The 22,029-nt window shown below is 38.7% G+C and overlaps 2 protein-coding genes across 2 annotated transcripts; one reads left to right on the forward strand and one right to left on the reverse strand.

Annotated features, from left to right (window-relative positions):
- Positions 1-5,149: 5,149 nt before the first annotated feature.
- On the forward strand, positions 5,150-5,551 carry LOC106559577 (protein transport protein Sec61 subunit gamma-like). Its single transcript, XM_038554547.1, has one exon. It carries the CDS (start codon positions 5,181-5,183, stop codon positions 5,385-5,387), a length of 207 nt encoding a protein of 68 aa, XP_038410475.1. The 5' UTR covers positions 5,150-5,180; the 3' UTR covers positions 5,388-5,551.
- Positions 5,552-5,937: 386 nt separating this feature from the next.
- Positions 5,938-11,599, reverse strand: LOC119863903 (cytochrome c oxidase subunit 7A2, mitochondrial). The gene is made up of 4 exons (XM_038554546.1): positions 11,443-11,599; positions 9,904-9,993; positions 7,151-7,235; positions 5,938-6,118 (listed from the first exon to the last, which is right to left on the reverse strand). Exons 1-4 carry the CDS (start codon positions 11,458-11,460, stop codon positions 6,060-6,062), a joined length of 252 nt encoding a protein of 83 aa, XP_038410474.1. The 5' UTR covers positions 11,461-11,599; the 3' UTR covers positions 5,938-6,059.
- Positions 11,600-22,029: the final 10,430 nt, after the last annotated feature.

The following is a 22,029-nucleotide window of genomic DNA, read 5'->3' on the forward strand; positions in this document are numbered from 1 at the left end:
CTTGAATTATTAGTCTTGATGTATATATAGAAGAAGGGTCCTGGGTTACAAGTGGATTACAAGATGTTGCTCTCCACCAGGATGCATCCAGCACCCAAGAGGAGGGAGCTAAAGCTAGATGCCCGTGGAATTGTCAGCTGGGGAACTTAGGCAAAAACGATCTCAAAGAGCAGCAAGAGGTTTCTGCAAACCCTGAACTAAACTGCCTATAACAGCATCATAATTCTTGTTCCTATCATTCTTGTATTCTCCATATTCCTGTACATTTGTGTTCCCTCGGGAAATCTTTTTGAAACATTCCCGTTCCCAATAAGAGACCAGTGATGACCATCATTCTTTAATCATCTAAGTACTGTTTGGAGTAAACGGTAGAGATGTGGTTCCATTAGGTGATCCAATAGGCAGGAAAGTCAGGAAACCCTGCCTTGGTCGGTTCCCTGCCGAGAAACCTACCTGAAGTAATTTAAGCAAAAATGGGAAAGTTCAAAAATGGAATGCAGCGGAGCCTAAGAACAGGCTTGGATATGGTTGTGGGCATCAGAAATTAGAACTAGGAACCGAGCTGCTTCCAGCTCTTCTCCTTCGGCGTTGACTTTACCTTTTCAGACAACAGATTGGAAGCGGCGACCCCACGAGTCGGAGCCGGCGCGGGAGCAGGAGTCGGGCGGGAGCAGGCCTGGCGCCGCCGGCCGCAGTGGACCACAAGCCTCCGCCGAGGGAGCCGCCGCGCGCCTACAGCCTGGAGGCGGGCCTGGGCCACTTGGCGGGCGGGGCCCCGCCGCTACAGGGACACAGGGACACCCTCCCACCTCCCCAGGGTGTGCAACAGCCACCGCCCAAGTATCACCAGGTACCCTGCCAGTTCCATTGTTGTCGTTGGAGGCTGCCCGGTCTGCAGTCAGGCTTGGCAGGACTCCTTCACCTCCCCGGGCATCTTCGGGGCCATCATCTGGTTCCTACTGGGGTTCATCTGCTGTTTTGCCTTGAGGAGCGAAGATGCCCCAACTGTGTAGCAAACGTTACTCAAAGACAACAACACACCTGGTTTTCCTACGTCCAGCTATCTTTTTCTTTTCTTTTTAAGATTTATTTTATTCATGAGAGAAACAGAGATAGAAATGTAAATGTTGTATAGCATAGCTTTCTTTGAGTTTTCAGGACTGTTGTAAAGTGAGGTGGGAGAGATTTGGTGTGTGTGAGCTGAGATTTTGGGGGCTCAGGGGTCACAGAGCGTGGAGACGCAGCAGCACTGCTCCCAGGGTTAATGACAACACAGTAAAGCATTGCTTTTACTTTTTGCAGTCTTCACTTTGAGAATGGTAAGAAATAATGTTTTGAAAAACATTATTCATACCACTGTAAAAAAAAAAAACCAAAATACCAGGGAACTGTTAGTTGCCAACTCAATACTGTTTCCCCTACTTATTATATAGAATTCCAATTGCATTTGGCAATCTGTAAAGCTGAGACATTTCCTGGCCTCTCTGAAACCAGGCATGATCATGGGACAAAGCTCTAGCCAAAGACATCTAAGCTGAGGTCTTTGGAGTTTCTAAAGCTCTTTTTAAAGAGCTCACCTATTAGTGTGCTCTTTCACCAACCCTTCTTCTAACAGGGCAACAAAGAAAATGGGCTGGAGCTGCAGCAGTCATCTCACTGGAATGAAAACCACACCCTAAGGAGAACTGAAAGACAGAAGCACCTACCCTGCAGAGCAAATCATGAGCCTGCTCTACCAGCCCTGACCGGCTCATAGTCCCTGCTGTGTCAAGTTGAAGGGATAGGAAATGAAGACATAGCTCCTTTTCCCAGAGAGCTAACAATAGAAGCAGCTAACTTTTATTGCACACTTGGTATGTATTAGAAATCATTCTTAGTGCTTTCCATGCATTAGGATAAAAACATGTGCATGGAGTATTATTCCATTTACACGGAGGAGGATACATGTTTAGCAAGGTTAGCTACCCACGGTAATCCAAGGCTTGAAGCTGGGCCTTCTATCATTTGTATGATTAACTACAATGCTATACTGGTTCCCAGTCTTATCGGTTATAATTCAAATTTGAATTCAAATTCAAAGGGATGAAACTCTTGATGAAGAGAACATAGGGAGCAAAGGGGAGAATGTCAGTTTCCAGCAGAATTTTGGGCACTTATCAGCAGTGTCAAAAATGAGGATGAATGCGCCAAGAAGCAGAGCAATATGGTGGTTGATTAGAATGCTGAGCTGGGATCTCGGCATTAAGTGGAAGAAACAGATGTTAAATAGGTAGGTAGATTATGAATTATAGCAATCAATGTGAAACTGAGTAATGGAACTGGAGACTATACTCATTACTCTTCCAATAAGCTTAACTGTCCAGGGGAGATGGAAGTCTGTAGAGGATTCATATTTGCATATGTTGCTATTAATAGTGTATTGAAGCTATCCCAGTCAACACTTAATCAAACAACAGAAGTATACTGGAAAGACCAGATAAAACTGGATTTGAAACCTTGTCCTGTCACTTATTTGTAGCTTTGTGTAAATTGCATGCCTTCTTTGAGCTTGTTCCTTCATCTGTAGTTTACATACAACAGCTACAGACTACAAGTGTAATTTTGAGCATAGTACTAATTATAACATTTCCACTTAGATATATCTCCTACGGTATTTATATTAATGGGATAACACATCATCACAGAATTCCTTCTATTTAGTAACAAATACTAATCTCCAAGAGATCATATTGCATGATAAAGAAGATTTGAATGCAGGTTTTGTTTTCTGACCACATTTTCAACACTTTTTATGGACTCTGTTCTATGGACTTTTGGTTAGTCTTTGAAATGCATCAGTAATTATAACAGCTTTCTCACTAAATGCTAAGTATAGGAGATATTTTCACAGGACTGGTCCAGCAACCCTTACTCTGGGATCTTGCCCCATGACCCCTCCCTATCTCCACCCTTGGTTGCAGTAGACTTTTAAAGGGCAAATACTTAAACTCAGTATTTATTTTTAAAAATTTTCAAGTATCTTGCTGAGTGAAGTCAGTCGGAGAAGGACAAACATTATATGTTCTCATCCATGTGGGGAATATAAATAATAGTGAAAGGGAATAGAGGGGAAGGGAGAAGAAATGTGTGGGAAATATCAGAAAGGGAGACAGAACATAAAGACTGCTAACTCTGGGAAATGAACTACGGATGGTAGAAGGGGAGGAGGGCGGGGGGTGGGAGTGATTAGGTGACGGGCACTGGGGGTTATTCTGTATGTTGGTAAATTGAACACCAATAAAAAAAACAAAATAAAATAAAGACACAGGGAGAGAATGGCCATCTACAAGTCAAGGAGAGAGGCTTGGAGTAGAACCTTGCCTCATAGCCCTCCAGAGAAGCCAAACCTACAGGCACCATGATCAAACATCTGGACTCCAGAACTGTGAGAAAGTCATTTCTCTGTATTAGCCATCCAGCTTGTGGTAGCTTTTTTGGGCAGCCCTAGCAAACTAAACCAGACCTTCATGGGCTCAGGAGGTTCTGACAGGAAGAGAAAATGAAAGTGTTTCTGGATGGAAGTCAGTGTATTCAGTTCATGACTTCTGGACAGAAATAAAAATTAGGACCAAAAGAGAAATATTCATTCAAAAAGTGGAAATTCAAGAAAAAAAAATGGGCAGAACAACAGTGTCAGTATGCCAAGGCTGTTGGGCAGGCCTCTTTCCAACCCTCCTGTGGGGTGTCTCTGAACCCTCAACAAGCACCTGCCATTATTTGGGCACAGCTAACTAGAAAATTTCAGCAATCTCCATAAAATTAAGACTAAGAAAAGCTGCTTCTTGACACTTATCTGGCTTCTTAAATAAGAGTCATTAGGACCCAAATAGATTAGCTTTGAAAAATGGTAAGGTATTTTTAATGGGTTTTTCTTTTTCTCCTTGAGTAAAAAGAATGACTGGGTTTTTCAAAAAAATAAAAAAAAAAAATAAAGTATAAAAAAAAATTTTTTCAAGTATCTTAAGGATTTAATCTTTTACTTTACCCAATCTTACCATGATACCCTAGCGTAAACAGAACATTTCACATGGAAAAATGTTTTATAAATTGTCAGAAATAGTAAAGCACCTCTCACAATATTGAGATGAAGGTTTCAGAGGTATCAGGTTTTTTTTTTTTTTTTTTTTTTTTTTTTTATTTAGGAAAGCTAAATTCTTTGTAAAATGTTGACATATATAGCTTTTTTTCAAAATATAACCAGCAATTGTTTTTTTAGCTCTAAATCACCAAATTGAACCAAATTCCAGCCCAACTTAAGAACTTTCTCAGCATTTAGAAATGTCTGATACTTTACTCCCTTCCAAAGCAGTGTTCTTGGCTGCTATTAGTAGGAAGATTCAGAAGTTGGGCAGATTCCTGCATTTGGTGGCAGGTTAGATAATGTAGCTACCAAGATCCTTTCCCACCTTTGAGATTCAAGGCTGAGACATCTTTTATTAGGTACCTTTTGTGATAGATTTATACTAGAAGTCTCAGTGTTTCAACATGAAGACTATTGGCTTTTTCTAAGTTTATTAATCTGACAGAGAGCAAGCACAAGCAGGGATAGTGGCAGAGGGAGAAGCAGGCTCCCAACCAAAATGGGAGCTGGATGTGGGGCTCAACCCCAGGACCCTGGGATCATGACCTGAGCTGAAGGCAGACACAACTGACTGAGCCACCCAGGCGCCCCGAGAGAAAGAATCATAAGCAGCCTCCATGTCCAGCGCAGAACCCCATGCAGGGCTCAATCTCACAAACCTGAGATCGTGACCTGAGCCGAAATCAAAAGTCAGACACATAACCAACTAAGCCACCCAGGCACCCACAGAAAGTTTATAAACCTCGACTCATCGATTTCCCTTAGAACAAATTCACCTAGACTCTAAATTTCAGTGTTACAAATGTACACCTAACAGAGGAGATGACTAATAAGTTTGACTCCTTAAATTCCTGCAGAAGATAGTTTTCAGAAATGAACGAAGTATTTTAAGGAAAGTTACCCTTTATGTTATAAAGTAATAGAAACCCATTGTTAGTGTGAAAGAACGAGTCCTAAATTATTTTATAGCTTCTCTACTAAAGCCTAATCCTAAACTGTGAAACACATCCAATATTTAAACATATGCTAACCCCAACTGAGAAAGGCGGTGGCAGGCATCATGGATCAGGTAATACAGTTCGTTGAGCGAAGCCGGCAGTTTGTGAAGGACTCCATTCGGCTGGTTAAAAGATGCACTAAACCTGATCGAAAAGAATTCCAGAAGATTGCCATGGCAACAGCAATAGGATTTGCTATAATGGGATTCATTGGCTTTTTTGTGAAATTGATCCATATCCCTATTAATAACATCATTGTTGGAGGCTGAATACCTTTTTAAAAGAGTCTTTCATCTTGGGGATTAGTGAATAATTGATACGGGAAGCTCATGAAGTAAAAATGTGCCTAATATGTTTCGTGTTTTTCTTTGATGTTTTTTTTTTGTCTTCCAAGATGTTTTGTATTTGTAAATTAAAATAATTTCAAAATAAACTTTTTTCCATCATAAAAAAAAAACAAAAACATATGCTAACACAACTGAGAAAGGGGGAAAAAAGAAACTTGAACCCCCAGAGCCAAAAATGACCTGCTTCCACTAACCTCAGGTTCTAGCATATCCCAGGATATAGCACAACAGGGAGGGGAAGGAGTCAAAGAAATATGCTTTCAAGTGTCACATCATTTAAGACTGAAGACCATCCACTGTATAATTCTGATCTGCTCTATTAATTTATTTACAAAATAAAATTTCACAAATATCACAATGGTATTTTATACAACCCTAATGACAAAAGAACCATTTTTTTGCTCCCTACCTAAGATTTACAAGGCTGATCAAAAACTGAAATTATTAGTATAAAATAATAAAATGAGACAAATCATGGTAAAGACTGCTTTATTGGTGGCAGTTAGTATTAAGTCAATAAATATTGAATTTATCGATTACTGGTCCATAGAGAGCTGAATGAAACAACCAACTGCCTGCTGAGATGAATTGAAGTTAATCCTGCTTCTTGGGAAAAGAAGCCACAGCTAGCTGATACATGGCATATGCTGTTCCTGAAAAATAAAAAGAAACAAAAAAAAAACTTATAAGAAATTCTGATATTTATACGTATAAAACTTGTAAGAGAAGGGAGAAGCAAGTCTGGCATTACGATTACCTTTATGTGAACATAAAAAAGCATTTTGACAGGTGCTGGCAAAATTTAAAATAAATATAGTTTTTAAACACATTTAATCTAGTTTTACTATCAGTTAACTTCTACAGAAAGTGTTAGATATAGCACAACAATGTAGTTGCCAACTTAATAAGATGTAAGAAATTTTTAAATAAAATTAAAAATATACTTAAAAAAAAATTAAAAATATATATAAAGGTTATTTCCATACCAACCTAAAACTGCATGTGAAATGCTAAGAATGATTCAAATACTGAAAAAGAGGTCAAGAAATGCAAGCACTCCCTAAAGTATATCATCAATGTAAAACCAAGGAAGAGTGATACATTTAAATTATCAAATTTAATGTAATAGCTAATTAAGTGAAAATTTACTAAAACTCATTACCAGAATACCTAGGAAATAGTCATACCAATCAACACAAATTTAGATCTTATGAGAGCCCAAAGGTCACTAGTTAGTTGTCTTCATCCATAAATGCCCCTTCACTGTATACAATCCAAACCAAAAAGGCACTTTGGCATGAGCAGGAGGACTTCGTAATCAGGATTCAAACTGCAGCTTTTCCACATAGAGGCAATATTATCTTTAATTAACATAATTTCTTCATCTTTAAAATAAGGACACATACAGACTTAATAAAAGGGTTACAGAAATCCCTTTATGTAGCATTCTCATCCATAGGACAAGCACACAGTAATCACTCAAATATTGTTTCTCTTCCTCCCCCAGAGAGCAATGATTAAAATTCTTAACTCTGTTCCTAGTATACCAATTTATGATATTCCATTGCTAATACTGAACAATGGACCTGCCCAATTCACAGAAAAAACATCAAAGCACTCTGGGTACAGTAATGAGTGTTGCTCTATGCAGGTTGTGTATAAGTGAAGCACTCCAAATATCCTACCACCAACTGTAAGCATCATAGTGGCTCTATACAGGAGGGCATCAGCTACTCCACCCTTTAGATGCACTGGAATTCCATTATCCTCCTAGATTAAAAAAATAATAATAATTAATACAAGTGTGATTTGTTTTCAACTAAGTTCAAAAGGCTAATCCACTTATATAAAATTAAGTGCCTCCTTAAACTCCTGGAATTAAAATATTGTAAACACCAAAATTTAAAGACTACAATTTTCCTGATTCTGTCTCTACTTCCTTTTTTTTTTTATTTTTTTTTTATTTTTTAAGATTTTATTTATTTATTCATGATAGTCACAGAGAGAGAGAGAGGCAGAGACACAAGCAGAGGGAGAAGCAGGCTCCATGCACCGGGAGCCCGATGTGGGATTCGATCCCGGGTCTCCAGGATCACGCCCTGGGCCAAAGGCAGGCGCCAAACCGCTGCGCCACCCAGGGATCCCGTGTCTCTACTTCCACTGAAGTATTAAAATAAGAACTCCTAGAAGTCAATATTCTTTCTCTTAAAATTTAATGAGATCCAATACAGATATTCTTTCCAAGGAATATACAAATGTTAAAGCTGTGAAAATACACTGATGGAGCTCATCTCATCAACTAAATTATTAAAAAGATCAGTAATCATCACACCTTAGATCTAATCATAAGAAAGATTAATTTTTTTCCTTAAAGAAAAAAGGGAGAAGGGGTTTTGTTTGTAACCTTAAATAACTTTAACCTTTAGCCTAGCACGTGGCATATGGTATTTAATACATTTGTTAAATGTATTTCATTTTTACATGTCATACAAACAGCCCCTGACTTAACGGTGGTTCAACTTACGATTTCTCAACTTTACAATGGTGTGAAAGCAATATACATTCAGTAAAAACTGTCCTTTGAATTTTGAATTTCACCTTTTCCCAGGCTAGCAATATGCAGTACAAAGCTCTCTCATGATGCTGGGCAGTGGCAGACAACCACAACTCTCCGTCAGCCACACAATCATGAAGTTAAATAACCAATGAATTACCACCATTCTGTAGCCATAAAACCATTGTTTTTCACTTTCAGTACAATAGTCAAGAATTATGTAAGATATTCAGCATTATAAAATAGGCTTTGTATAAGATGATTTTGCCCAACTGTAAGTTAATGTATGTGTCCTGAGCATATATAAGGTAGGCTAAGCTACATTTAATAGGCTAAGTATATTAAATGAATCTTCAATTTAACAGGTTTTCAACTTATGATGGGTTATTGTTTATGACACAATGATACAACTCAATCGTAAGTCAAGGAAGATCTGTCGTTTTAATCACTTAAAATTTTATTTGGGAAAAACCAGAGATCACCCCAGGAAAATTTAAAAAATCACTAAAAATCGAACTACTTATAAAGGTCAACTACTTTATCCCACCATCCTTTCTTATGTGAAAACCAATATTAACAGTGTAGTACATATCTATAAATACTTTAAAGATTTATTTATTTATTTTAGAGACCGCAAGCACGCAGGAGGGTAGGGTAAGAGGGAGAGGGAGAGAATCCCAAGCAGACTCCCTGCTGAGCACAGAGCCCCGAGGTCTGACACTAGCTCACTACCCAGGGATCATGACCTGAGCTAAAATCAGTAGTGAGATGCTCAACCCACTGAGCCACCCAGGCATCCCAATACCTGTAGATATTTTTAATGCCTACATTATCTTAACTTCTAATTTATACACACACCTGTTTAATATACAAAATGAGATTATGACATATAAGGGTCTGCTATATATTGTTTTTCACTTAATGCTATCTTAAAAACCATGGTTAGTCCCTTTAACCCCAACTTGTTCCTTTTAATGGCCACACAGCATTCCACTGTGCGAAAATATTCTAAGTGAATTAGCCAGTCTCCTAATAATGGGTATTTAGGTTGTTGGGGGGCTTTTTGTATTAGAATCCTATAATGAGGGATCCCTGGGTGGCGCAGCGGTTTAGCACCTGCCTTTGGCCCAGGGTTTGATCCTGGAGTCCTGGGATCGAGTCCCACATCAGGCTCCCTGCATGGAGCCTGCTTCTCCCTCTGCCTGTGTCTCTGCCTCTCTCTCTGTGTGTGTCTCTCATGAATAAGTAAATAAAATCTTAAAAAAAAAAAAAAATAAATAAATAAAATGAAATCCTATAATGAATGACTTCTTTGCTTTTTTAATATTCTTACGCTACTATTTGTGCAGAAAAGACTTTTTTTTTTCCCCAGAAAAGACTTTTTAAAAGATATCTTTATTTTAGAGAGGGAGAGAGCGTGCTCCCCTCTATATAATTTTCATTTGTCAATCATACCTCCAAACTGGAAAAATATATTTTCTTCTAGTATGTTTTACAGGAGAAGCATTTATACTCTTCCAATACCAATTTATTGTATCCTTTCCCCACTGATACGGAATAGCACCTTTAACATATATTAAATTTCTGCATATATAATTTTTCTTTTTCTGGGCCCTTTCTCTGGTCTATTTATCTATTCTTGTGCAACTACCTCAAAGAGTGCCAACCCAAAGTAACTTCTCCAAAGTATCTTTGACTATACCCTTCCGCTTCCCCAAGGTCCTCTTGTATATAGCAAATGCACAATTAACTATCAATAGTTTATTCTTTTGCTAATATAGCAGGATCAGTAACAATCAAGCATCTCCAAATGTACTTCTTATCTCCACCTTTTGGTAATTACTATTATTACAATTCATAATTGCCTATGAAATATTTCAGTACCTGAAATAGCTTTTGTTTCTCTGGAACTTTATTTTCAAACTGCCTGCGTGAAGCAGTACTTATGGTCCTCTGGGCAATCTGGCGAAGAGCCTGAAATGAAAAATCCATATATATTAGGCAGTTTTAGGTTTTAATAAAGAAACCTTCAAAACCAACTACTTTCAATCTTTAATATTACAAAAGAGAGAAATTGACAGTTAAAACATATCCGGTTTGTCAGTTAAGAGTCCTAAACCATGGGATCCCTGGGTGGCGCAGCAGTTTGGCGCCTGCCTTTGGCCCAGGGCCCGATCCTGGAGACCCGGGATCGAATCCCACGTCGGGCTCTCGGTGCATGGAGCCTGCTTCTCCCTCTGCCTGTGTCTCCGCCTCTCTCTCTCTCTCTGTGACTATCATAGATAAATAAAAATTTAAAAACAAAAAAAAGAAGAGAGAAGAAAAAAAAAAAAAAAAAGAGAGTCCTAAACCAGCAGCAGGTTTTCCAATTGGTTGTCCATCCTCTACTCCTTATATTAAAATTCTGCAGTATCCAAAGACCACATTCAAGTAGCAATTCGTGCAGATGCTGAGCAAAAAAAACAAACCCTCATCTGTACCTGAATTGAATGAGTAGCATTATATAATCCTTGAGTAAAACACTGGCATACATATATTACAAAAATAATTACAAAATACACTAAGTTCAAATATTTTCATTTAATACTCTACCAAATTATCAAAAATCTATTAATTGATACCAAAATAAAATAGCATGACTCCTACTTAGTTAAAATGCTTTCTTTATTAGTTTTCCTTAAAAAAAAAAAAAAGAATCTTTAGTAGGGCATAATTCTTTTTTATCTATCCAATTGAATTAAATAATGAAACAAATATGCACTCAATATTCCAAAATAAATGATACACTGAGAGCCTAAGTAAAACCTTACTGAATAATTACAAAAGAGAACGGTTAGTTACAGTTACATTTTCCTTCTCTTTTTCGAAATTTTGAGAAAGTATTTCACACGCTCAAAGCCGGTGGAGGGGTGAAGGACACTGCAGAACGGCCTGACTGAAGTAACGCTGCACTTCTGCCACAAGTGCTCCTAAAGTCCCATCCAAAAGTGAATGACTTGCTTTTTAAACCGCGTTCTGATGCTCACAAAGCTCAGAAACGTTGAAACTTCTCTCAAATCTTTCTGCCTTAAACTTCCGTGTATCAGAAACCTCCCATTTGAACCTTAGTTTTACTCCTAGCAGCGCTACCGACTTCATCAATGACCGAGAGGTTTAGGGGTGGCCACTGAGAACCCAAGGCTGTCTAACCCACTTCCGGGCACCTTCCCGGCCCCTCCATTCCATCTACCCAGCCTAGCCTGGGGTGGAAGGAACAGATGGAAGGGAGAGTAACGTCTGGCCAACAGGACACGGATCAAGGTGACTTGGGAAGTCGCCTTCTTCCCCTTCTTCCCTCCCAGGAGAAGCTGCTCACTCAAGGCTCTCGGGCCTCCGCTCTCCATCCTCCCGCTCCATATTAACGCAAGCCGAGAAGCTCCTCACCAGCAGATTCCGCAGCATCTTGGCTCAGTTACTACCCACCAACTGCAACAACTGACCACCAAGAACGAAAGTCCCCGCACCGGAACCGGAAATACCTCTGGCCCTCGCGCCAGCGTCAGGGGACAGAAACATTTCCGGGCGGAGGAGGGGCTTGAGCTTCTAACCATAGAGAGCGCAAGATAAGCGAGAGCGGCCTTACAGCCGTGGCCGCTCTAGGAGACTGGGCGCTTCTGTCCCTTCATCTCGTTCCTAACCTGGCCGATGCCTTTCAGGTGGCTGGTCCCTGAAGCTGAGGCCGGGAGAAGCAAACGACTTGTGAGACCAGAGAGGCGAGGAATGACGTGTTATATGTACTTTTTTAGTTAGCTTGGATGAAATTAACGCGAGACCAAGCTATCGTAGAAAATTAGTGTATTTGGAACGAGGAGGCGTTTTTACAACTTAGCCAACTTTGAGCCATTGTTTAGACGTTGGTTGGCCTAAGTTGTGAAGCTGCGTGACATACAGAACAAAAAGGATGACTCCTCTTACGCGATGCAGTTTTGTTCCGCGGATGAGACTGAGGGCGTTATTGTTCCTTGTGCTGAGAATGTGCTGCAGGCCGCGGCGCTCGGATACCAGTTTTTATCTTCTGGTGCCTTTGGATGCTGCAGAACTCCCCATGCAAGAAACTCTACCACGGTGTCCGGCAATTGTGGAAGCTCTTCGCTCGTTCCTCCGTGTCTGGGAAAGTGCTGAAAAGAGGGGGGGAAATGCAACTGTGGGGCAAGAAATGGGATGGCAAACCTGGACTCTGAATTAAGTCTTACTGGCTGAGGCTCAGCGGGGCACTTTCCATGACTGGAGTGGCTAGGCAGAGCCAATTATTGTACAGGTGGCCTGTCAGGGTATCTTTTATCAGGCTTGCCTAAATGTTACGTTCTCTCTCTATTCTCTGTGCCCACCAAGTGTGTATAAATTATAGACATAAAACTATTTACCCCATACTAAATCTTGTCACCTTTTCATGAAGTCTTCTAATCCACTGAGATTTCAAATAGAAAGTGGATGATAAGATATATGGGTTCAGCATAGGTGAAATGTGTAGGTAAAAACTAGTAAAGTCAAAATTACTATTCTTGCTGATAGTTTGGGTTAGATCCACCAAGTTATCTGTCCCCAGTTCAGGTTCTCTTCCTCGCCAAGGTTTATAAACAGCCAATTCATCTCTTCCCTAGATAAGGACTGAATGGATCTAGCTTATTCCCCTCTCTGTATTACACACTGTGATCAAATCCTTGAGACAGTTACCAGGTACTGACAGCTGAAGCCTACAAATTTTTAAAAATTAGATAGTCTAAAATATGAACTTGTTAAAGTAGTATGTGCTGTCTTACATTTTCTCCATCTAGACTAGATTGTAAACTGAAGAACAGAGATTATTATTATTTTTTTTACCGATCCCCTAGTACTGCTTAACGGGTTAAAGGTTAGCCAGCAGATGAATTAATGATATATACTGGATAATAAATCTATATACTGAATGAAGGACACTCACTGTTCTGTCCAAAAAGAACCAAAGATTTACATAAAATAGATCCTTAGATGCAGATCCTTATTTGCATGTCACTTAGTACAATTTCCCTCTTTACTAGATCATTCCATCAGCCTATAAGCTTATTCCCATATTAAACAAACAAGCATTTAAGTTACCATCCCATTTCTCTTCAAAATAAAACACAGATCTCTTTATACTTGTATTCTCTTCCTCTCCTAATCTTTTAAATCCCATTTTGGGCCGGCTTTTAGTGTTTTTCCTAGGATCCCTAATGGCTTTTACATTGTTAAACTGTCAATATCAATTTTCATCTTTTCCATCTATCAGCAACATTTAACATAACTGATCACTCCTTCACAATATACTTTAACTTGGAAATAAGCCATAAATACCATACGGTATAACATACAACATATATGTAAAGTTTCAAACGGTCTTAACGGGCTTCCTCTATACTCTAGTCTTTTGATGGTTCTTTCTATTTCAGCAATGTTTTTGGTTTCCTGAAACCTCATCCTCTTAATCTCTAAATCTCAGAGTACCACCCCCCCTTTTTTTTAAACATTCATCCCTCTTGTGATTTCATCCAATGTCATGAAATACCATTTATGTGCCGGCACTCTCCAGCACATAAACTTTCTCTTTAACCCCAGACATCTCTACTTAGATGTCTGACAGGCATCTCAAAATTATGACCAAAACTGAATTCTACTCTCTACTCTTTATTTCCAAGGTTTCTCCTCTGCAATTTCCTTCATTTCAAGCCTCAAACTCTGTTTTGCATCATACCATATAAACTAACCCATTAGAAAAATCTGTTGAATACATACACCTTGAAAATATAATCTGACTCTGACCACTTCTCATTACTGCTACCACCACTGTAGGCCAACCCACCATCTCTTGCTTCCATGACTGCAAAAGCCCTTTTAACTGGCTTCCCTACTTGTACTTTTACACTCAAGTCTATTTTCACATAGCAATGACCCTTTTAAAGATTTAAGTTAGATAATGACTGTTTACAACTGTTTTCTTCACTGCTATAGTTGCAGCATCCGGAACAGTAACTGGTACATAGAAAATGCTCAGCAACTAAGTGGTTAAGTGAATAGCATGTAGCATGAAAGAACTTACTGAGAATAAAAACTCAAAAAACTTTGCTATTCATTGTACTACTTTCAAACATTTTTCAGCCTTGGGATTCCTCACTTATTGTTTCCTTGCTCTTGTTTTGTAAATTGTGATTACCCTGACAGAAAAATATACCTGGAATTTGCCTGGGTGCCTATCAAACTTTATTGGATCTTCTCAATCACACTTGAAATTTGTTTCTAGATCTGTAAATTCATCCTCTGTAGCAAAGTAGTTATTTTCAAAAAATTCCTTTCCAAAACATGTTTGAGGTTCTTTTGTAATAGTGGAAAATTATTATTAGATTACTAGAAATAATTAGAAAGTATTTCATTCAGAGAGTTTTTGAACATTATAACTGGACTGGCAGTATGCTATTTAGATATATGCAAAATGTGTGGTAGGTAATGGTTAATTTAAGCCTTGCAACATAAGTTTGTGTGAAAATACTAAGTAAAAATACTTCACAATTAGGGATGCAAAGTTACCAAATCAGTTATTCAATCTTTCCTTTTAAAAAAACAAACAAGATTACAATCCTCACTTTGATCCTGCCTATAGCATCTATAAATAAAAAGAGGAAAGCCAGAATAGAGTTTTGTGTGATTGGGATATGTGTTTTAATTCTGGAACCATGCTTAATCCACTTCCAGTTTTACAAAAACAATATAGTAAACAGCCTCATGTGAAGTTTAATACACAAAAACTACTAGAGAAAAGATAGCACTTCAATATAGTTTCTTTTTTAAAAAAAGATTTATTTATTTGTTCATGATAGACATAGAGAGAGAGAGAGAGACAGAGACACAGGCAGAGGGAGAAGTGAGCAGGCTCCATGCCGGGTGCCCGACGCGGGACTCAACCCCGGGACTCAACCCTGGGACTCCAGGATGGCGCCCTGGGCCAAAGGCAGGCGCTAAACCGCTGAGCCACCCAGGGATCTCCCTTCAATATAGTTTCTTATTTTGAGTATAACAGTTTGGAATCAAGGAACATTTGGTTATCTCTAAACTGCTCTATTATTAAATAATTTATCAACTGCAAGCCTCAGTCTTTTCCTCATTAAAGTGAAGGAATGGCTTTGGATTAATAATCTTTATCTCTAGCTCTAAAATCCTTGTGGGTGAAAAATAATATATAAAGTATATGAGTGAAAACAAAAACAAAAAATATATGAATTCACCCCTTGTTGAACAATAATTTATTGACTACCTAATATGAATCTAACATTTTATAATATATTAAAAAAACTTTTAAAATCCCTGACCTGTCAAATTAGGAAGGTAATAAACACATACTAGTAAATTATAATGTGGCCATGAATTAATATCAGGTAACTGGTTTAGTAAAACTTGCTCATGGAAAATACAAGGAAGATAGCTGTCATTAGGAAGGTTTTCAAAAGACTAAATCAGTAGAGTCTGGCAGAATTAGAATAAACGAAGTAGTGAGTTTTAGCAGGGTCCAAGAGAATAAATGGAATAAAGATTAAAAGGCATTCTCGATTTAAAGCAAGAACATGACTAACATGGACCTAGAATCAAGCACGATCTACTGCAGGAACTTTAAAACAGATACCTAGGTGTAGTGAAAAGAGAAAAAATATTGTAATTAGCAACTTGAAGTTAGATTCTGAATCTGTCACTTAATAGTGATTATGACTAAAGGCAAGTTTCTTTTTTTTTTTTTTTAAAGATTTTATTTATTTATTCATAGAGACACAGAGAGAGAGGCAGAGGGAGAAGCAGGCTCCATGCAGAGAGCCTGACGTGGGACTCGATCCAGGGTCTCCAGGATCATGCCCTGGGCTGCAGGCGGTGCTAAACCGCTGCGCCACCAGGGCTGCCCTAAAGGCAAGTTTCATAATCTATACTTCAGCTCATCTGTAAAATGGAGATAAAAGTATCCAACATCTTTGGGTGGCTGTGAAGATGAAATGATATAATTCAATAAATGTTAATTTTTAAAAGATTTTATTTATTTAAGAAAGAGAGAGCACACATGTTCAGGGGCGGGGAGGGGTACAAGCAGATTCCATGCTGAGTGCGGAACCCCCGCAGAGATCATGATCTAAGCCTAAATCAAGAGTCCACAACTTAACCTACTGAGCCACCCAGGTGCCCCTATAAATGTCAACTTTTATTATGGAAGAACAAGTTGGATAAAGAGAAACAGATCAACAAAATCCAGGCAGATGTGAATGAGGGCCATTTAAAAATTTATGGAGTCAACGGTCCAAATAAGATCTACTTCAAGATCATTCTGGTAGCAGTGAAAGGCTTGACTGAACATAAATCACAAAGGTCTGAAAAGTCCATTAGAAGGCTCTAATAATAATACAAGGAAGAAAGAAAAACCTGATGGTTAGCAACAGAGATATACATACAGGAATGTAGACAGGGAGATGGGTCAGAGAGCCAACTATAAGGAATTGCCTTCAAAAATCAAAGTATAGTGATTTTATTGGATTGGGAAGCTGAAGAAGATATCGAGGTTTCTGACTTAACTGATAAGGTGTTTGATCATACCATTCACTATATCAAGGAACATAAGAGAAACCCAGGTTAGTATGAGATAATTCTTGTTTTGGCCTTCTTAAGCTTGAGAAATCCAAAGACAATCCAAGAAAAGATCTATACTGAACAATCTAGAGCTCAGAAGAGATGTCAAGGCACAAGAAAAGATAAATCAATGTAAAGATGGTAGTAGAAGTGATTAGAACTTTATGATTGCTCAGTGAGCATATGTAAAGTGAGAAAAGGGCCTGGAACATAACCTTAAAGAGTTCTCAATATTTTATGTGGTGAGCATAACCAAGGAATATAAAAGGGAGACAAAGAACAGATAAGTAAGAAGAAAATCAGAAGAATTATTTAAAAAGCCATATGAGTGCTAAGAATGAAAAGGGAAGGAAGATGCCTAACAGAGCAAAACGTTCAAGGGTGAGTTTACTTCTTATGACAAAAAGGAGTGGGAATTGTCATTTTTCTATACTTTCTGCTAAATGTCTGTCATCTATCACCTCCCTTATGCCTCAGAACAAAAATCTGTCAAGTGGGTATTAAAACTCCCACGTTACTACCAGGAAATGGTAAATGATTTAGGAGATAAAATAATGTGAAGGTAGTTTATATAATATAAAAGCCAGGTCAGCCTGCTCCTAAATCCCATACTCTACCTACTGCCCTACTGCCCTACTGCCATCTTTAAGACACAGATGATAGAAAACAGTACAGTGGAATTGTGAGGTGAAATCCTAGCTAAAGCTAAAGATGACAATAAAATGTTATTTTTTTAAGATTTTATTTATTCATGAGACACAAACACACACACACAGGCAGAGGGAGAAGCAAGCTCCATGCAGGGAGCCCGACGCGGGACACGATCCCAGGTCTCCAGGATCACGCCCCTGGCTGCAGGCGGCGCTAAACCGCTGCGCCACCCGGGCTGCCCAAATAGAAGTTATTGTTTTACAAGATTTGTTGTGAAAAGGAAAGACGACACATTCCAGGGATTACTTTAGACTACTAATTCAACTGCAATTTAATAGGTATTTTTTAATTTTTTTTTTTTATTTATTTATGATAGTCACACAGAGAGAAAGAGAGAGAGGCAGAGACACAGGCAGAGGGAGAAGCAGGCTCCGTGCACCAGGAGCCCGACGTGGGATTCGATCCCGGGTCTCCAGGATCGCGCCCTGGGCCAAAGGCAGGCGCCAAACCGCTGCGCCACCCAGGGATCCCTAATAGGTATTTTTTAATAGGTATTTTTAAAGCTATTTTTTCTGTATTTCTGGTTCTTGAAACAAAGTGGCATACAAATCTTGACAGTGAAAAGTTGTACGGTGAATTCAATCTTCTTCAACATTACCCTGGATAAAAAAGTTTGGTCACACACCAACAGAAGAGCTCCCATTAATATCACGGACAGCACGTTTCTTTAAAAATGTTATAAAAGGACGAAAAGGGGGCAGCCTGGGTGGCTCAGCGGTTTAGCGCCGCCTTCAGCCCATGGTGTGATCCTGGAGACATGGGATCGAGTCCCACATCAGGCACCCTGCATGGAGCCTGCTTCTCCCTCTGCCTGTGTCTCTGCCTCTCTCTCTCACGGTCTCTCATAAATCAATTATTAAAAAAAAAAAAAAAAGGACAGAAAGGGAATGCCTGGGTGGCTGAGCGGATGAGCGTCTGCCCTTGGCTCAGGGTGTGATCCTGGGGTTCCGGGATCGAGTCACACTTGGGGCTTCCTGCATGGAGCCTGCTTCTCCCTCTGCCTGTGTCTCTGCCTCTCTCTCTCTTTGTGTCTCTCATGAATAAATCAATAAAATCTAAAGAAATGGTTTTTTTAGAAAATTTTTTTTAAAAAGCACAAAAAGTTACTTTAAGGCATTTTTTTTGGTTTAAAAAAGTGAATTGGCCCCAAGTTTATCTATTCTCCCTCTCACCTCAGTAAAATGAAAAAGGAATTGAAAAAGTAGGAGGTACTGATAGGCATCATTACCTTAGATGAATCTCAAAGGCATGTTCAATGAAAGAAGTCAGTTTCAAAAGGTTACATATGGTATAATTCCATTTATGACATTCTAGAAGATGAACTATGGGTTTGGAAAAGAAATCAGCAGTTGACAGGGAGTTTGGGTAGGGGAAATGAGTACAAAGGAATGGGACAAGGGAGTTTTGGGGGCTGGTGGTACTGTTCTGCATCCTATGATGATTCCATGAATCTATACATAAGTTAAATGCACAGAAATATACACTACAAGAAAAAAAGTAAAACTTACTGCATGATCATCAGAAACAATTTTTTAAAGACAGGAGCCCAAAAGGATAGAGTTGAGTGGAAAAAAAAACCCAAAAGTGCTTTCAGCAGATTTCTAGAGAACAGCAAATGGGACATGTCCTGTCTGAGCAAGACTGAGGAAGCTGCAACCCAAAGACGCTAAAAGGGGGACACCAGTGAGAAGCATGCTAATTGGTCCATAGCCCCTGAGAAGTTCAGACTTGGATGTTATAGTTACAATAAGCCTGAAAATGACTAATTGGAAATTATATACAACAGAATGATCATCAGATCCTACGACTTCTGCCCTACCCTTCTCATCCAAAAACAATCTCTCACACCTCCCTCATTGTCTCCCACAGGTAGGAGATAATTTTTATCTGGAGAAAGTAATGGAAGACAACCAGGTAGAAGGGATATGCAGAGGAACAGGTATATGGGAATATGTATAAAGTGGAAAATAGAAGGTGAGGTGGAGGACAAGGCAGAAGCAGAGTTAAAAGGCAGGAAAAAACTAGACCCTCCTTGGACTCCTTCATACTGCAAAGACCAAAGAATTCCCTAGAGAAACTGAACAGCCCCAAAGAAAAGGCCTCCAGCCAAATGACTGGCTCCCTGACAATCATTCTCTAATGCAGCACCTCTCAAAACTTGGTCCACCTACAATTGCTGACCGACCAACTCTTACTTGTCTAAGCTTTTTCATCATGAACAAATAATTTGCCAAGTGGCATTTCTGAGTAGCACTGTGTTACTAAAGCCTATCAGTTGTCAAGCACTGGCCAAAGAGCTTTCAATTAGTCTTTTGGGGACCATTCATATATGACAGATTGTCAAGACTACCCAGAAATAGAAAGTCACTTACATGAGCAAAACAAAAAACAACTAAAAATTAAAATAACAGCAACAAAAATCAATGCTGAGTAGGAAAGAAAAGCATATATACCCTCAGAAAAATATTTCACCTGTGAACTGAGATAAATGTATTTCAGAAATAGAATAGAAATAAAGGAAGTCCTAGAAATTAAAATACTTTTTAAATATACAAAAAATCCTACAGAAGATAATGTTGGAAGATCGAAATGAAGAAATCTTCTAAAAAGCACAAAGACAATAGTGTCTAAACAACTAAAAATTAAGTCCAATATCTGATTAAGAATCAGATTTCTCAAAAGCAACAATGAAACCTAGAAGAGGGTGGAGCAATTGCTTCAAAACCCAGAGGGAAAATTATTTTAAACTTAAAATTGTATATGTAGTCAAACTATTAATGAAATGTGAGAATGGAATAAAGGCCTTTTAGACATGTAAGGACTCAGAAGATTTGCCTCTCATATACCACCTCTTGGAAAGCTTTAGGTACTTTAGGGACTGCTCCAGTAAACTAGAGAATAAACCAGAAAACAGATCCAACATAGAAAGGTTACAGGAGGAGGTCATGGATAATGGCTGCGTAACTGGCCAAGAAAACAACCAGAATAGATTGGCATGGAAGGACAGATAGAGAATAGACCTCCCTAATAAAAACAGGGAATCAGATTATCTGATATTTAGGGACAAAAACCCTTCAAGACTATTGATGAGAACATGATGGACTGGACAGAAAAACTGGAGAAAGTTTAAGTTTCCAGAAAGTTATGTGTGAAAAATGAGGCAATTATTAATTCTAGGAAAAATAAAATGATGCAAAATGTAATCATGGTGCATTACTTTGCTCTACAGTCATAACTAAACAATAGCTACTGTATTTACTAAATATAACTATAATAATGGAGAAGAGAAGTTGGTGTGTTAAAAAACTAAATCCTCAGGTAAACATTATCAAGAAGATGATAATTCCTAAAACTGGGGAACCTCGGTGGCTCAGTGGTTAAGCGTCTGCCTTCAGTTCAGGTCATGATCTCAGGGTCTTGGGATCAAGCCCTGAATCTGTCTCTCTGCTCATCAAGGAGCCTGCTTCTCCCTCTCCCCACCACTCCTCCTGCTTGTACTCTCTATCAAATAAATAAAATCTTTTAAAAATACCTAAAACTTAAATCAAGCAATAGTAGAAGAGTCATTTTATTATTAAGATACACTAAAACAAATACTAAAGAAAAGCCAGGAAAAAGCTAAAGTGGGCAGCCCAGGTGGCTCAGTGGTTTAGCACCACCTTCAGCCCAGGGCCTGATCCTGAGACCCAGGATCGAGTCCCATTCTAGGGCTCCCTGCATGGAGCCTGCTTCTCCCTCTGCGTCTCTGTCTCTTTCTCTATGTGTCCCTCATGAATAAATAAATAAAATCTTCAAAAAAAAAAAAAAAAAAAGGAAAAAGCTAAAGAAAGGACAGGGAAAAAATTTTTTTAAGTGTATACACGTTCTTCTGACAAAACGTAAATTTATACATTTACAAATATATAAAATCAAACAAGGTCACCATGGTCTTGAGTTTAGACATGATATTTATTTTGAAATTTCAAATGACATTAGAGGAAATAGGATTTTTATGTTTACTGAATGGGGCATGGGCTAGAAAAAAAAAAAGAGCTCTAAAAATCTCTTTACTAGGTCATCTAAACTCTACAACCAACATTTATGCATCAAAATTTTTCTTGAAAAAGTACTCCTCACTCCCTCCACCCTCCCTTCAAAATAACCCTGTTCACAAAGAACAAAACTTTTCATCCTAAACAACAAAGGACCATACAACAAATCTAAGAGGCAGTGTTTCCATGAAGACAGGAAGTGAGCAAGGTAACAGTATTGACTAACCCTAGGTCAGCGGTTCTTTCCGGGCCTGGCTTTTCATTTCCTGTATGCCCCACCCTCTTCAATATTTTCATTATCCTTGCTTCTCTACCAGTTCTTCCCTTTCTATTTACTAGATTTGTCCTTGGTCTAATACCAAATTTAGCCTATCTGGCTATAATTCAGGTGACAATCTGAGCACCTCCTGGTAAGAAGAGATGTTTCCCAGTAAAATAGACAGATCTTGCAGTTAATGCTGATCAAGTGATTAAAATATACACATAAAAGCTTTCAAATCTGGCATGAAAATGTTAAAACTCAGGACTTACTGACCTTGAGCTAAAATTTAGTGCTCAACATTAGCAAAGACACTGGGGCATTATTACTTTAGCAAGACACTTAAACATAGCAAGA

Source organism: Canis lupus, chromosome 12 (assembly GCF_011100685.1).
Source record: "Canis lupus familiaris isolate Mischka breed German Shepherd chromosome 12, alternate assembly UU_Cfam_GSD_1.0, whole genome shotgun sequence".
NCBI classification, from domain to species: domain Eukaryota; kingdom Metazoa; phylum Chordata; class Mammalia; order Carnivora; family Canidae; genus Canis; species Canis lupus.

Bases quoted from the DNA above. Each gene is read 5' to 3' on its own strand.
- LOC106559577 (XM_038554547.1), top strand. From the start codon at position 5,181: ATGGATCAGGTAATACAGTTCGTTGAGCGAAGCCGGCAGTTTGTGAAG.
- LOC119863903 (XM_038554546.1), bottom strand. The intron at 7,236-9,903 runs GTACTGAAATAT...TTTTTAATCTAG, and splicing joins AGAAACAAAAGCTATTTCAG to GAGGATAATGGAATTCCAGT. The intron at 6,119-7,150 runs GTAGGATATTTG...TTTATTTTTCAG, and splicing joins TATGATGCTTACAGTTGGTG to GAACAGCATATGCCATGTAT.